This window comes from Acanthisitta chloris, unplaced genomic scaffold, assembly GCF_000695815.1.
Source record: "Acanthisitta chloris isolate BGI_N310 unplaced genomic scaffold, ASM69581v1 scaffold11824, whole genome shotgun sequence".
NCBI classification, from domain to species: Eukaryota; Metazoa; Chordata; class Aves; order Passeriformes; family Acanthisittidae; genus Acanthisitta; species Acanthisitta chloris.
Window position 1 is genome coordinate 67,476 of NW_008671024.1, and position 16,140 is coordinate 83,615.

A 16,140-nucleotide genomic window follows, 5' to 3' on the forward strand; every position below is an offset into this window, starting at 1 on the left:
CTAATATTGTTAAGTTCTCTATGTCAAAAAAATTTACATATAGCATTATCTCAAGATAGTTAATTCCTTCTGGAAAGAAATTTGTGATGTTGTACTACTAACCAAGAGACAATCCTCAACCCACTTGAAGTTTGGTTCAAGCATTCAATAACTAGATCTTTACAATGTTGCATATGAGAAAAGGTGCCTGTGGCTACCTATGTCAGACATGTTTGCAGGATTAAAGCAAGAGAGTATTGGGGTGGTGCTAATGCTACTGGTTTATACCAGTTTTTTTACCCCCTTTTCAGGGTTTTAGATCAGTGTGAGCAGGATTCTAATTATGTTTTTCCACATAAAAATTCGCCTGCATCTTCAAAAGCATTTTTGTATTATTTGATATTTGTAGTTATATTTGATTTTTCATGCATGTATTTGCTTTGTCTAAGTGTTACTTAAATTTTAAATTTTGTATGATCAACAGACTAGACAAAATTTTTCTCAGGATGTTGGCCATGACAGCAGCATATGTAAAGAGGGATTTCCATCCTTCAGTGAGCTTAGTGACAACAAGATGATTAGTTAAAAATTAAATCAAAACGAAAAAACCCACTCCATTTGTGATTCTGTTGGAAGAGAAGTATTTCGTAAGGTCCTTAGAAACTCATGCTTGTGAAAAGTGAAACGAGATAGATTAAAATAATGTACATTGTAAGATCAATTGCTGGGTCAGTATGCAGACAGCAGAATTCATAACTTGTGTGGCAGAATATAATAGTGTGTATGGTCAATACTGATATCTCAAGTGCAGCTCCAGTTTACCAAATCCAGCTGATCAAAACAACCAATTAGTCAAAGATGTATTCTTGTCTCCAGAGTGACCTTTACTCTTGTGGAGACCTGATTAATGTGCTTTGGACACCTGTAATGAGGGAGAGCTTAATTATTCGGATTCATCAGCTTGCAAAAGGTTTTGGATGATCCCACATAAGCCTGCTCAATCAGCATTCCTGAACGTGTGCAACCTGCGTGTTTAGCAGTGGTCGTGGTTTGTTTAAGCAGGCACTTTAGCCTTAAACACCAAGATTTTCAGTAATGTTTTCCATTAATTGAAGAGATCCTCTCCACTACACAACTGATTTTTAATGTTTATTTGAGAAGTTTCACTTTATATACTGCAGAAGTTGTTATTAATTATGCATATAGTGCCATAACAGCACTGCCTGTTTACTATAGGAAGATGTGTTCCCTCCCCCAGAATGCTGGCGATCCAAGATAAGTGAGACAAGACAATGAGAAAGCCAGAAAAGAAAAGAAGGGTGTGGAGTGAAACAAGAGACAGATAAGATGGACAAAAAGAACCTGACAGATAGGCCTCTTGCAGGAGTAGGTTCTCACTTTGCCTACGAGGACCTTCCAACTGTTGCCGCACCCAGCTGCGCGCGGTGCGACTCCATGGAGTCACCCACTTCCCTCCTGCTCAGGCAGCACTGCCAACCTTGTGTGTCAGCTTCCCTTGCCCTCCCCAAAGTGTCCCTTCGCTTCTTCTTGTGCCACTCCTTCATGGGGAACGCTCTCCAGAAGGAAGGGAGCCTTGTAAAATAAATTTGCCTTCCTCCAAGCTTCCGTTGTAGAAACACAAGTGATCTCTGAACTAGTGCTAAACTAAAGCTAATAGTATCTTTTTACTGATTAAAGTAAAACTACTTGGTAAGTAAAAGCTGTATGCCCAGCTAATCTGTAGAAATGAACATGCTGCTTGTACACCATCACTCTCACTCCACCATCTGTTTTCTACACATACCTATTATGTTTTGTCTTTAGTGAAGTGTTTTTTGGCTCTTCTAAAGTTGTTTTTAAACTTATACAGCATTGCAGTTAGACACATAAACTTGTAGTTGGGAAAATTATGAAGTAGAAAAGTGGAAGGTTATTTTGACAGAGAAATAAGATTCTGCTCTGAGCCCGAAATAAATTCATCCCAGCGTATACAGCAGATTTGAAAAATAGCACTAAAGAGGTACAAGAAGACTGAAAGCCTTTTGACAGAAATCTGGGAATAATGAACCCAGCAGTTCCTCTTTTATGAAATCTCGAGCCATCGGCATGAGCCAGAGTTTCCATTTCTATTCACCAAGCAGCTTTCTGTCTGAGGAAAACTGGACAAAATTTTCATTGGCTTTTATCAGTGAGATTCCCAGTGTACAACGGTGAATTCAGAGTCCCCTGTGATCACAGACAGCATATCAAGGTCAGATTGCTGAGGAAATGACCTGCTCCTCCTTTTGAAGAACTCTTCTGACAGATCAACCTCTATAGACTTTTACAGAAAAGTAGGCTAAAGCTTTCTATGGAAAAAATATGAATAGAAATACTAACCTGGTATTCTGTCTTTGACAAAACAAAGCCACATCTAGGATTTAGCTAAGTGCATTGGGCTAAAAGAAGCTGCTACAGACTTGGCTTGTTTTCCACCTTTGTTATAATTTTATATATTTCCTTGTTCTTGAGATGGCTGCAGTAGTTCTCCAATGAAGTCTTGTCAGGGAAGACTCTTATAGACCTATGGATGCCACCAAAGCTGGGGAAATTATGGAGAATCAAAATGTTCCAGAAAGAACTTGTGGACTGTTGCAAACAGTGCATCTTAGGTGTTCCACAGGAACAGTAGGAGAGGTACTGAAGCAACCACATATACATGCAAAGTAAATAGTTTGCTCTGCCACTGCATTAGCAAGGAAACCACTTCAAACAACTCTCTCTACCTAGGGAAAAATGTAGTAATAATAAGCAATACCATAAGTCTCCACTCCTTGCCCCAGAGGTTGTCTACTAATCCTTAGGAGCCTTTGCACTCTGCAGGCTTCCTTTTTCTATCCTCATTTGTCAGTGGAAAAATATTTGTATGGGTCAGAGGCATAGTGCAAGTCAAAAAAAAAAAGTATTATTAGAGGAAAAGTGAGCACTTCTCCAATGAATCCCTTTATATATGAAAAGTAAACATCAGTGTATCTTCTCCAAGGAAAACAGGGACCTGTTAAAGAAGCTAGAAATCCCTTCTGCTTGTGAGTCGCTGGTAGCCCATTGTGCTGATGCTCCTAAGAGGGAACTGAATACACTTGAGAGAGTTTTCTTTTCTTTCATTTCAAAAGCATTCTCTGGTTTGAGATCTCCCCATAGCTAATTAAAACAGAACACAGGGAGACATTATTTATGCACCAGAGTGGGAGTCAGAAGATGTATGTTCAGTTCCCAGCCCTGCCACCGACTTCCTGGGTGACCTTGGGTAAGCCTCTTGATGTTGATTTTCAAAAGACCTCTGGGGCCAAATTTTCATACTGAAGTTGGAGTTTCAAAGGAGCTCAGTATCTAGTGATTTCCATGATGTTGATTATGGCCAGAATTTCAAGCAAGCTCAGCAAGAAATATGCTGAGCTCATTTGAAAATCAGGCTCTTAATCTTCTTCTGCCTCAGTTTCCCATCTCTGACAGTGCTGGTATGATCTTCTCTTGTCTGTCCTGATTGTTTAGGCTGTAGCTCTGCAATGCCAGAATTGTCTTTTCATGAATGTGTATAGTGTCTTGTACAATCTTGTTTGATCTCCATTATGGTTTTTAGGCATTACGATAATGATTGTTACACCAGTGTTCTGTTTTAGGAAAAAAAGAAACTATAATCAGAAGAAAGCTTAATTATTGTGTTGTTTCTTGGATCTTGGTGAAGATTTCTTTAGTTTGCTTGGGAGAATGTCATGTGGAAAACATCAAAAGTGGTATTAAAATCAGGATATGTATGTAAGCTGACTTCTCTTGTCCAGTAGGGACAGTTCATCTATCAGAGAAGCCGGTTAGATCACTTTGGCATGATTTGATCTGGCAAGAAACACACTGACTGCCTCTTACTACCTTGTTATCCTTTAGCTTCTTACAGTCCAATTGCAATAATTTTCTGAAGGATATTTTCTGGCACGGAGTGCCTTCCTGCCTCCCTGGTTAATAATGTGATGCTGTTTGTAGTTCTTACTGCACCAGCTCTGTTTGCACTTTTCCCACACTGCTTGCATGCTCTTGCAACATCGTGGAGCAACATAACATTCTCTGTTGGCAAAGGTATGGAGTGCTTCTTCACTTCATAAATGCTGTTTGCTTCCCGGGACCCACTACAACCCATTCCTGAAATTCCAGATCAGCATTGTCAGTGATAATCGAGCTCCTGGTTTCAAGCTCTGTGCTGTACCAGCCAGAGGCCAAACGTAGTAACCCAGGAATGCATGATTGCAAAGACTGTCACTTCCCAAGGAACTCTGCTTACTGCTAAATGACTGCCCTTTCCACATGCCTGTGGGTGCCACTAACATGGTGACTCTTCCCTGTTTTGTTTTTTTTATATATTTGTCATATATGGGTGGCCAGCACCCCAAGCAGCTGAAAGTTTGGATGCAATCATTTCCTATGTTTACAAAACCGGCCTACACTTGGCTGCTGTTTGCCAGATTCCCCTGTGCTCCCCGCCTAGAAATAGCTATTATTCAAGTATGTGCCCTTCGAAGAGCCCTTTTGATACTTTATATGTTTTCCTTTAAATGAATTGGAATGCTGTTCCACGATCAGCTCTGCAGAGAACAAACTAGCAGGACACCTCTAGGAAGTTTATGGTGGCAGCAGTTTTTCAGTTAAGACTGAGTGGGTTTTGTCACGGGGAGAGCTTAACTGTGCCATTTGTCTATAGCTAGCATCTGCTGTTGTTGTGTTTTTTAAAAGATAGAGCCCCTTTATGGTCTTTACTGAAAGTGTTTTTCAGTTTCTTAATCTAACAAATAATTTTCTAAGTTCTAGTGTTGGTATATATGCCATATCAAGGTGGTATTTGATCCCAGAGAGCTGTACCTGCCAGTGCTGGTATCTGCAAATAAAAGCTTGGAATCAGGGAAACACTATAGATGGTTTGGGTTCAAGGGACCTTTAGAGATTGTCCAGTTCCAAAACCCTGTCATAGGCAGGGACATCTTCGACAAAATCAGGTTGTTCAAAGGTATGTTCAACACTTTCAGGAATGGGGCATCCACTGCTTCTCTGTTCCAGTGTCTCACCACCCTCGCAATAAAGAATATCTTCCTCACACCCAACCTAAACATACCCTCTTTCAGTTTAAATCCACTGTCCCTTGTCCTGTCGTTGCAGGCCCTGGTAAAAAGTCTTTCTCCATCTTTCTTAGAGTCACCCCTTTATATACTGATTCAGTCCTTGAAGGACTATTCCTCCACATTTTTACTAGCTGCAGCTAAATGTGTAGAAAAGGAGGAATCTTTAATCTTGTAATTACCTGTACAAACCAGAGAGCCCCAGTAACACTGACCTAACCTAAATTCTGAGTTGCAAGACTGTGCTTGATTTCTGATGTGAAAGGAGCATTGACAAAACCAGGCTGTGCCTTACCTTCTCTGTTGTGGTGATTCCATAGTGTAGCTCTGTTGTATTCAGTTTTGATGTCCTTCCTTAATTAATGCAGTTTGATTGTTTCACTTATATTAAGCTATATATTTCAATATATAAAATCTTGCTCTTTCTCAGTATATGTGTAGGGATTGTATGTGTTTCTGCAAGAGCTGATGTGCTAGCCAAAGAGTGCAAGGAAAGTTAATAGTTCCTAAAGAGATAACTATAACATTATTCTATTCTGGTAATAACTGTAAGATTAAAATAGCAAGTGTAATGTTAACTTTGCTAGAAAGATGAAGACTGTGCAGGATGCCATGTGATTTAACTATGTGCTCATTATCCCTATTAGGTAGCAGAAGTGACACTGCAACTGCTGTCTCCTTAATTCAACGTTAGCTTCCCTTGTTCCTGCTCTGCTGTTTTTGTTTCTCTTGCTGTGTGCATCTGTGCTGAGGGTATTCAAGTCCTTTCTCTGTCCCAATTCACTCCCCTATTAAACCTGATCTGGAGATGAAACTGTAGGCATAGATAGACCTTGAGAATTTAAAAGACTTTGCCTCTTGCTTGACCTTAGTTAAGCCCCTCACAATCTCCCCAGTACGTTTGCCATAAAGCAGTCATTTCCAGAATGTCTGTTATCTGCACTGTGCAGAATGTCAAGGTGAAATCTGAAACACACGTGTTGCTGTATCAAAGACACCTATAGAATGATAATAGTTTTCTGATGCATGTAGCATTAATGAAGATGCACTCTGCCAGTTATACTCCTGGCTGAATTTGCAGAAAGATGTTTAAAATAAATATCAATCAGACTTAAAATTAACTAGCAATTACCATCAGAAGCTACTAGGCTGCTGCAGTTATAATCCATGAGTATTTATAGCTCAGGGCTCTGGCATTAGATATTTTCTACTGACTGCCATTCAAGAAGTCTAATCTTACCTCACGGGACAGGTTGAGAAGAATAATTGTTCAGCTGTTCCTAACCCATAGAGTGTTATGTTTAGCTGCACCAGCCTCCTGTGACATTGTTTTGGAGGATGCTCTATAAATTTGGATTAGCAACACTTTTTCTTTCTTTTAGGGAACGGCTTACTGAGGATTATTATAGTGAAGAGCTGCTCAGTATGCACAGCATAGTTCATGCAGAATGTATTAGTAGACACACATGCAATATGCCACCCTGCCTTAACCTAAATGAAAGCCTGGCAGTTCTATGATTGAGCAATAGTAGATCTGTAAGTTCCTCTTTGAAAAAACAAAACACAACAAACCTCAGTTTTATTTCTTAACTTGTTTTGATATGAATTAAATGTTGATTTTTCCCCCTTTTCTCATTTGTTTAGCAAAGAAGCACTATTCCATAAATATGACTTACCAGAAGATGATCATGTGTTCTACAGTGCAAGTGTTAGTTTTCTCAAAATAAACAACCAGATATTGTGCAATTACTAGAAGATACTGTTTTCTGTGTTGTATTACTTGCTTTTAGTGTGGAACTGATGCATTCACTAAGAATGTATTTGGAAACTGTTCTTAGCCTTAGTTACTCAGGGGAAAGCAGTGTGGTCTAATGGGACAGACAATGGTCTAGCACACAAAATGTGTGAGTGGTTCCAGACATATTCCAGCTCTGTGCCTCAGTTTTCCACCAATGAAATGGTTGTGGTAGTCTAATTGACCTCTGTTTATAGTGCTTTGTGTTCAAGAGAAGAAGGAATTGGGTGTTAGTACTTCCACAAATAATTTGTTGCTTTAGGAAAATTCCTCCTCTAAGGAGGTTACTGGGGCCGTGGGCTGGTGACCAAAGGCAGGAGCAGAGCAGGAGATGTAGCCCCAAGCAGGTACTCAGCCTGTGCCCAGAGCAGTGACAGGCTCTGAGATGCTGCTGCAGTAATGACTGTGACATGCAGACCAGCTGAGTCTTCTTGCCCATTCCAGAGGCCACTTCAGCAGAAACATTCCAAGCAGTGCAAATAATTCAGAATAACTGGAGTGGTAAAGTTTATATGCAAAATACAGAAAAAAAATATTTCTATAGAAAAAGCTTGGGAAATGAACACAACTTCCCTCTTTATATATCTTAATAATAAAGCTCCAAAAGGTTATGTGGATATATACACAGTGCTTCACTGCACACTGAATTGTGATCAGTTGATGTTATATTTCTAAATGAGGTAAATTCATGTTGGAAGCAGATAAGAGTTTTAGAAAGTGCTCTGAAGGATTGAAATGCGTCACTAAGAACAGAATTGCAAATGCTGTCTTCATTAATATTAATTTTGAAATAAAATATCTCACCTAAAAGTTTCTTTCAAGTGCTTCAACACTGGACTTTAGGGGGTGGAGAAAAGAATAATTTGTCCCCACCATTTTGTTTTCACTTTTTCTTATTTGCACTCAAGGTTTTATTCAAAAGTGATATCGTACATCTGTCTTTTCCTGGTAAAGAGAGGCAGATGTGCCTCTCCAGCTTCCTTTGGGGGAAAGGGGCAGTAGGGCTGGTTTTCTGTACTACAAACCTGCCCATTCCCAAAGGTGAGAGATTGCTCTTTCCTGTGCTTTCCCTGCAGTTTGAGTACTGCTGAGTTGGTGTCATCCTTGCCAATCACAAAATCAACAGGATAATGTTCAGGGATTACAGCTTCATAAATATTCCTACCCAACATCCTACCAACATCCCCAACACATGACAAACTCCATGCATCTCTAGTCACCACTCTCACGGCACCAGGGCACATAATTTTAAGGTGTTTTTAAGGGTGTTTTCAACACAGCTGTTTAGGATAGGAAACAGTGAAGTCCTTGTCAAAAAGTTTTGTGAGGAACATGTGAAGAGACATTGAGACCATAATCTGAATGATAATCTTCTAGAGGTGTGATCATTTGGGGTATCTTGGGGCCTTTCTGCTCGCTGATTCCATACCAGCATGTTGGATGGACCTGGTCTGTTTGCCTGATCACTGCTCTTTTTGTCTTCTGTCCCTCTGTTACCCCAGAACAGTTCTGTCCATGAGTGTTTTCTAGAAGAAGCTTGTTCCTCTTGAAAATCTGCCACCACTTCACTTTTTCAGAAGTGAATGACTGCAAAAAAGCACAAGTGACATACTGAAATGGACAAAGTGACCCCCAGCCATAGAGGTTACAAGATACATGATGTTACCTTTTGTTCAGAGATGTCATAGACATGGCTTCTGCTTGTGGAGAACACTTGACATGCATTGTTCTGAGAAAACTTGAGTCAGATTTACAGAACAGACCATCCAAGGACTGCTAAGGACTCAGGCATAAATGGATGTGACTCCAAACCGCTGTTAATACCGACAGCTGTCCTCTCACTACTCCTGCCCAGAATTAACAGTGCCTTCCTCAAGTCCACTGTAGAAGTGGATTAGGCTAAAGAGCCAAAAGGCACTCCTAGTGCAGAATAGGAGCGTCCACACAGTGACTTCATGCCAAGTAGTTAATGCATTCTGCATTCACACCCTCGCTTATTTTGCAACAACTTCCCTGTGTAGGCAAGCCCTACATGTTCATGTCATTTGATGGTTAGCATTGCATCAGTGACATTCCAGAATCTGACCACAATGTTAGTAATGGAAAGTGGTTCATCTTCTAATGAAATGGTAGGCTTTTTTTTTTTTTGGGGTTGCATCTTTTGCAACTTTTTCTTTCATGTGTCTGGAGTGAATGTCTTCATTTTTTAAATGTGTGTGATATTCTTCTCATCTCCAATATATGAAATGATGCTCTCTAAGCGTGGAAATTACCTTTATACATTATACTACATGAAACAGTGATTGCTCAGCCATTTTTTCTTTTGAAGAGCAAGAGAAAGGCCAAGTAATAAAAATGTTCTTTACATATATTTGCAATTTAGTATCTTTGTCTGATATATTTTTCCCTCATAAGATATTCTAGTTTTCCTCTTGCTTTGCTCACACTGTGACATCTGTGATGCTTTTGCTCCATTGTCACATGCCTGGCATACTTTCACATGGACCTAGAGTTTCCTGGTCATTTAAGCAGCCAGTTTATCAGTTTGGTTTATTTACAGCAAGTCTTTGGTGCTTAATTTGCTTGTTAAGTTTACATGCCATCGTGGGTGATGGTAGTTAAGATGGAAGAATATGGCCACCTTAGATTTTTCCAGAAACAGTGGCTGCTCTGAGGTTACTGATGAGCCTTTGTGACATCTTTCTAGGTAATCTTCATCTCCCCCAGGAGTTTCTTCAGTCTGAGTCTAGGCTACAGTGATGAGGAAACTGCAGCTTGAAATGTCATCTATGAGCTTTGAAGTGTGGATCTCTCATGTTTCTTTGCAGTAACAGAGGGAGCAAGAAAGCTGCCTCTGTGTTTGCCTACCAAACCATCTGTGTTGTGTGGTATATAATCAAATATCCTTTCTGTTCACATTTCTAAAGAGACAGCTTCCACTGCACAATAGTCTGAATTTCCCAAAATCTAAAGGCAAAGCTCATGTCTTACCTCTCACTTCGAATAGTGTGTGAGCTGAAGGTTTCACAGTTTGTTTTGCTGTTTTTTTTCCCTAGGATTTGTAGTCACATTTTATTTATTAATACATCAAAAAGAAAATTGTATCTAGTTGTGTCTTTCCATCTCCTTCACTTACGTTTCTGTAACATGTGTCCCATAACATTTCCATCAAACCAGTTTCTCATCATGTTAAGGTCATTCTGGAAAACTAGCATCCAGCAGCTCTACCCAGTAGTGATAAAATGGGAACAGTATTCCCATTTGGAATAGTGTATTTTAAAAGACCTGTAGCTTAGTGGGACAAAATACTGTAAAATATGCAAGTGCTATGAATTCGATGGCATTAAAGGAATTTTTAGAGGATTGACACTATCCTTTCCCTCCCTCCCCCACTGTTATGTAAAGGAATGAACAATTTGCTTATTTGTTCATCTAATTTGTCTTTCACACTACAGGAAAATAAGAATGGCTTATATTTACAGGATTGTCATTTTATTTTGGATTGACCAAATGCATGTCTATGTGCTTCTTACATAGGTATCTGTCAAACAGGTCACATACAAGGGATTTGGTAGTAAATTACCAGCAAGTTGCTTGGCCTGGGCAGGAGCAAGTAAATTTGCAATTGCAATCTGGAGCAACATGTTAGAGGCCACCTTCCTTAGATCAACTTTGTATTGCAACACCAGCAAGTAATCAAATTGTAATGTACTTTAATGCAAAGCCTAGTTTGGCTTGGTTGGCAAATTAAACTATTGCATGCCTCTGGCAAAAGCAGAAAGCCTTTGAACTGTTTGACTGCAGCTGTAGCTTGCACACCTTATTTTCCCTCTTAAAAATCAAATTAAACTGTAACCTGCAGCCTCTGCAGTAATTTTCAAGGAAAATTAAACTGTTGCTAACCTTTCTAGCAAAGATAACTGTCTCACATCAAGCTGAAAGGCCCAGGCCGAAATTCCCCTCCAAGTTTAGATAAATTCATTGGAGGAAAACTCCAGGGCTTATTAAGTACAAAGATATTACCTCTGACTCAGGAAGTCCTTGGCCACAAATTGCTAGAGACTGGGAAAGTTTGCCAGGAAGGCATTACTCTGTGCTTCCCCTCTTCTTTCACTCCTACAGTATTTACTGCAGATCCATCCCATGGGAAGGACACTGGACAGTTTTTCCAGTCTGCTTCTCTGGATCTGAAGGCTAACCCAAATTCACAGCAGTAACAGGAATGCTGAACTACTCCTAAGCATTGCCCATGGTGGTCTCAACAGTGTCAGTTCCTTCCTTTAGACTTGTCCCTGGCCTTTCCTCACCCTAGATGCCTTCTGACTCTAAGAACATAACTCTTGGATGTGATGATGTCCTTCACCTCCCCCACCTTTCATTATTTTTCATGTCCTGCTGGCAGGAACACTTGGCATTTGACTTGCCCTCACAACATTCATGTTTTTCTTGGAGCTCTCAGAGATAGGATTTTTCCCAGCCTGGATGAGTTGCTGTTATTTCTATGGAGTCAGCAGTACAATAGACCCTCTTGGGAGCCAGGACCTTGTCTGTCTGGTGGCTCAGCCTTACAAAGACTCAATCCCACACGCTTAACGTTACCCTTTGATTTCCAGGATTAGTGTCTGACTGGTGGCAGGTGAGAAGACAGAACAGCCCTGCACAAAAGGAAAGAAATGAAGTTTACATTGCAAGATGCATTGACTGAGGGCCAGGCTCGAGAAACAGGAATTGAGGAGAGGGCATTGCTGGCACTGGGAGCACAGAGCAGACAGCAGTCTGTTGGTCACAGAAGTGACAGTGACAATGGAGAGGATCTTTCCTGTCATGCTTTTTTGAATGTGTATACTATCCATGCTTAATATCATTCACAATCTAGCAGTTACTGTCTCTGCACTATGGTCTTCTTATTTGTAAAAGTTGGCTTAAAAGTTCTCGGTCTCTCTCAGCAGAGTAGGTAAAAACTGAGCTAAGGCATATTAGTCACAATTTTATCAAGAGATGAAAGTGATATAGATATAAAGTACTACCAGCTTTTAATTAAAAATGAATAAGTTAAAAACAGTTGGCACTAGCAAAATTCATTATGATGTGTTACCAAAAATAGCGACCATTATGAGAACGCAGTTTTATTACAACAGTGGGCACTAATCAGCTGTAAACATCATTGCTGAGATAGCCAGATAGAAAATGTGTTACTAATACTCATAACAGGTTTCAATTGGCTGGAATGGAAAACTAGAAACTGTTAAGATGCCTAAAATATGATCTCTCAGACTACCAAAATAGAGGTATGTACTTCTGTTACTTAAGGCAATGTCTGAATTTCAGGAACAATAACTTAGTGTTTTCTGCATCTGGTTTTAATTTGCAAGGAAAACTCAATTTTACAAAAATGCAACTTGACTTAGCTGAATATGTTTGACCCAGTGTTTTTATTTCTTCTTTCTATAGAATAGTCAGACTTGCAATTTAGATCCTCCAAACTTTTACACATTTCATTTGGTAAAAAATTCCTTTGATTTTAATAAAAAAATCTTCCAATATGAGTTTACAGGTATAGACCTACAGTTTAGAGCATCTTACTGACCAGTTCAGGATGTATGTGTGTGTCTTTTGTGATCTCTGCAAAATGTACTGTCACTGAAAAGAGTTCTATTCCTCTCTCTCTCCTCCTGTAATGTAGAGCACCAAGCAATAACAACAAATCCGTGGGTGGTTTATCTGATTTATGCTAATTTGCTATTGACACGCTTGAGGTATCACTTGCATCATCCCAGTCTTCCATATTTATTATTTAAAATATTAGCTGCTTATGAAAAGGAAATATTTTAAATAATGATTCATTTGTGCTGTGATCACCTCTTGAAACCAGGGCCCCACTCTGGTAGACAGTATACAAAATCATTGCAAATGAAGTGCAACCTGAAGTGTTTAACATAACCTTGCAGCAAGAGGACAATTTGAATCCAGGAAGATTAATATATCCCACCTACAAGGAGTAGGTCTCAACTCATGGAATTTCAACCACTGAACATGAGGCATCTAAATCACCTCCAAAACCAGTATAGGAAAGAAGTTATCCCAGCCTGTGATTTAGCTCACATAATTTAGAGACCTTAGGCCTTCAGGGCAGGCTCAAGCACCAGTACCTAAGCTTGAAGTCATATTTTCAAACTAGGATGCTTACCATAGTCTCCTAAGTTCTTGTGTCTGTACCTAAGTAAGCATACACAGAAGTGATGAGGGAAGTGGTGACTCATTAGCAAAATCAGAATGTGCTGCATAAGACGAATACTCTTCCAGAAGAAGTCACTTTACATGCCTAATGTGAAGTGCTGAGCTTTAGAAGTAAAGTCACAGGCACAAGTCCCACATTTTAAAACTTCATCCACCTTCCCTGGCATCTACATATTGATACCAAAAAAATTCATCCTTTGTAAGCAATCACCTGTCCTAGATCTTGCTAGTGCTGATGCATTCTAATGTCACTGACAAACACAATGCCCTGGTGAACTGGAACTACATGCCAAGTTTATGGGTTGAAACAAAGTACAGTATAGAAAAATGTGAGTTTCCACATGTTTTCCACAGGAAAGATTAGAGCTGCAGTATGTCAAAATTTGCAGAATGGTGATTTTAAGGAAATTCTGAATCTCTTGTTCTTTGTTGGCATTACTCATAGAAAAAAAATCAGTATGATATATAAGTAAAGCAGCCATGCCAAAGCTGACACCTACCAATATTCACAATATTGCTTAGCCTTGCTGTCTCAGTGGGATTTCATCCATTGCTTTGTATTTAAAAAGCTTAATTTAAAAAAAAAAACCACTTTTTTTTTTCCTCCACAAATTGTACTTTCTTCATATACTCTGTGTTTATGATAGAATAAATCTTCTATATGAGCAACCTAAGAATAATATGTGACAGGTTGGGGCTTTTTCTGAAAACTGGGAAATGATGCGAATCTTTTCCTGGTGTGCAAACCATTGCAGTTTTAGTATACACAGTTCAATTGTGCTCACTTTTTCCTTCTGATTTGCAAGTGTTTACCTTTGTTAGGGGGTCTGTATCTGGTGAAGGTATGCTCACATTCTTGGAGATGAAAGCCTTGAAAGTGTTATTGACTTTGGACATTTGAGCTCTTGTTGCCCCTGCATGTACACACATGTTGATTGAATGAGGCCTTAGTAAAAGAAATACCCTCGATGGTTGCCTTAGTATTCTCTTGGTCTTTACAGGAGTAGAATCATAGAATGGTTTGGGTTGGAAGGGACCTTAAAGAGCATTTATTTCCAACCCCAATATCCCATGTCACTGTACCTGGGCCAGAAACATTCCTGAATGCATGGAATATTGGAATGGAAAGAAGGGTAAGCTCTGTTCAGGAGGAAAAAAAAAGTATGGAAATAGGCCTGTCATACCAAAAGGTGCTATGGTGGAGCAGTGGCTGCAGCACTGATGCCAAGGGCACCTCAGCCAGAGCTGTGCTGGCTCACATGGCAGCATGCCTGGCCTGGACTGGGTGTGAGACATTTTGATTGCTCCATGAGTGATGTCTCCTGTTATCATCCGGAAGGTGACGGTATTATACAGGCACGCGGGACTGACCATAGGTTAGGAAACACTGGTCTCTAATAGACGTGGAAGACTGAGTACCAGGGATGCAAAGATTGGCTGATAGTGTGCAGCAGCAGCACAGGGAACCCAGGCTGAGATGCTGTAGAAGGCAAATCATGAAGTAACTCTAAGCCCTCCATGTTCACTTGTATTTCTCACTCCCCCCTTGGCAGTCAAAGCCAACACAGGCCACTGAAGGATGTCATCCTCTCCAAACCCTATCTTGCTACATTGCAAACTAGCCTGTGCAGTGAGAGAGAAAAATGTTCTCTTAGCTTGAGACACGCTGAGGACTGCAGCCCAGGGCACTGCTGGAAAAACATTGCAGAAGTACCCCAAAGAAATGGAAAGCTGTGGCAGGTGTTAAGTTTCCTGTTATTATCAGATAAGGTTCATGCATTCAACTAAAAGCCTAGATTTACAACAGAGCAAAGTTAGCAGAAGATAAAACTATGTGTATACATGTCATTAAGGTTACATTTATATATATATATCCTCCTTAAGCTGCTCCTGTGTCTCAGCTTTTGACTCTGGCTAATTAGTTTCTGTGTGGAACACTGGACTTGCATGCCCCCAGGTACACAGAATTGCTTACATCTTGCTTTCTTCTGGGAAAGGTGGGGACCTGCATCTCCTCCAGCTCTGGGTGGATTTATTCTTGTTTTGTCTGCCCTTCATTCCCTGACGTTTGGCCACCAGGTGTTTTCTGGGAGATGTCAGTATTTCATTCTGTGCCTCCTCCTTAAGGTTACTTCAGTAACATTTCTATTGTCCACAACACTTTTTGTCTTTTGTTTTTCACTAATTATAGTCTTGTTAAAATACAGCAGCATCATTTACAAATGATGTTATGATAAATAGTACAAATTCCTTTTAAAGTATATACAGTACATATACGCTATGTAGCAAATCCATTTATGACATTCAGACCTAAACTGATGTTGAGGGTAGGACTGCCAGATCTGCAAAAGCTCCACCTCATCTTTTATTAGACTTTGGGGACTCATCTAGGTGTTACTGTGTTTTGGTGAACTCAAACAGTGAACACCAAAGGCTTTGCATATCTTCAGGCCACCTTGCTCTCCTTCTCAGCCCTCCTTTCTGGCAGTGTCTATAAATAGACACACACAGAAAGTTGTTACTATTTAAAAATCCACATTTTCAGAAAGATATTATAGTACATTATTTTTTGAAGAGTCTTGTTCAGGGTATGACAGAAAGACATTGTGGCATCTTAGATATCACTGTGAAATAGTGCTTGGCAAATGTTATATTTTATTTGTTTAAGTAATTGGCTAACTATATTAAATACTAAATAAAACTTTTCTTGTTTCCCATTCTAGTTCGCCGTAAATCAGATAATGGTAATGAGACCATTGAACAAATTGATGAAGATATAGCTGTGACTCAGAGTCAGATGAACTTTATTTGTCCCATTACACAGGTATGATATCACTGCTACAATAATCGATTGGGAAATAGTTATTTCATATTCCTCATTGGTTTGTTTATTACAAATCTGCAGTACTTGTTATAAAACAGGCAATATAAACTGTAAGTGTTATCAGAGAAGAGCAACATTGCTTGGGAAAAAAAACAACATGTAAG

At 39.7% G+C, this 16,140-nt stretch overlaps 1 protein-coding gene across 1 annotated transcript in view; it reads left to right on the forward strand.

Annotated features, from left to right (window-relative positions):
• NSMCE2 (non-SMC element 2, MMS21 homolog (S. cerevisiae)) overlaps nt 1-16,140 on the forward strand; it is a gene marked incomplete at both ends in the record, with an annotated part of 65,949 nt that overhangs the window by 49,561 nt on the left and 248 nt on the right. The window contains one exon of the mRNA XM_009073930.1: nt 15,876-15,976. Within this exon, the coding sequence (XP_009072178.1) occupies nt 15,876-15,976 (101 nt within the window). The remainder of the gene's footprint in view (nt 1-15,875; nt 15,977-16,140) is intronic.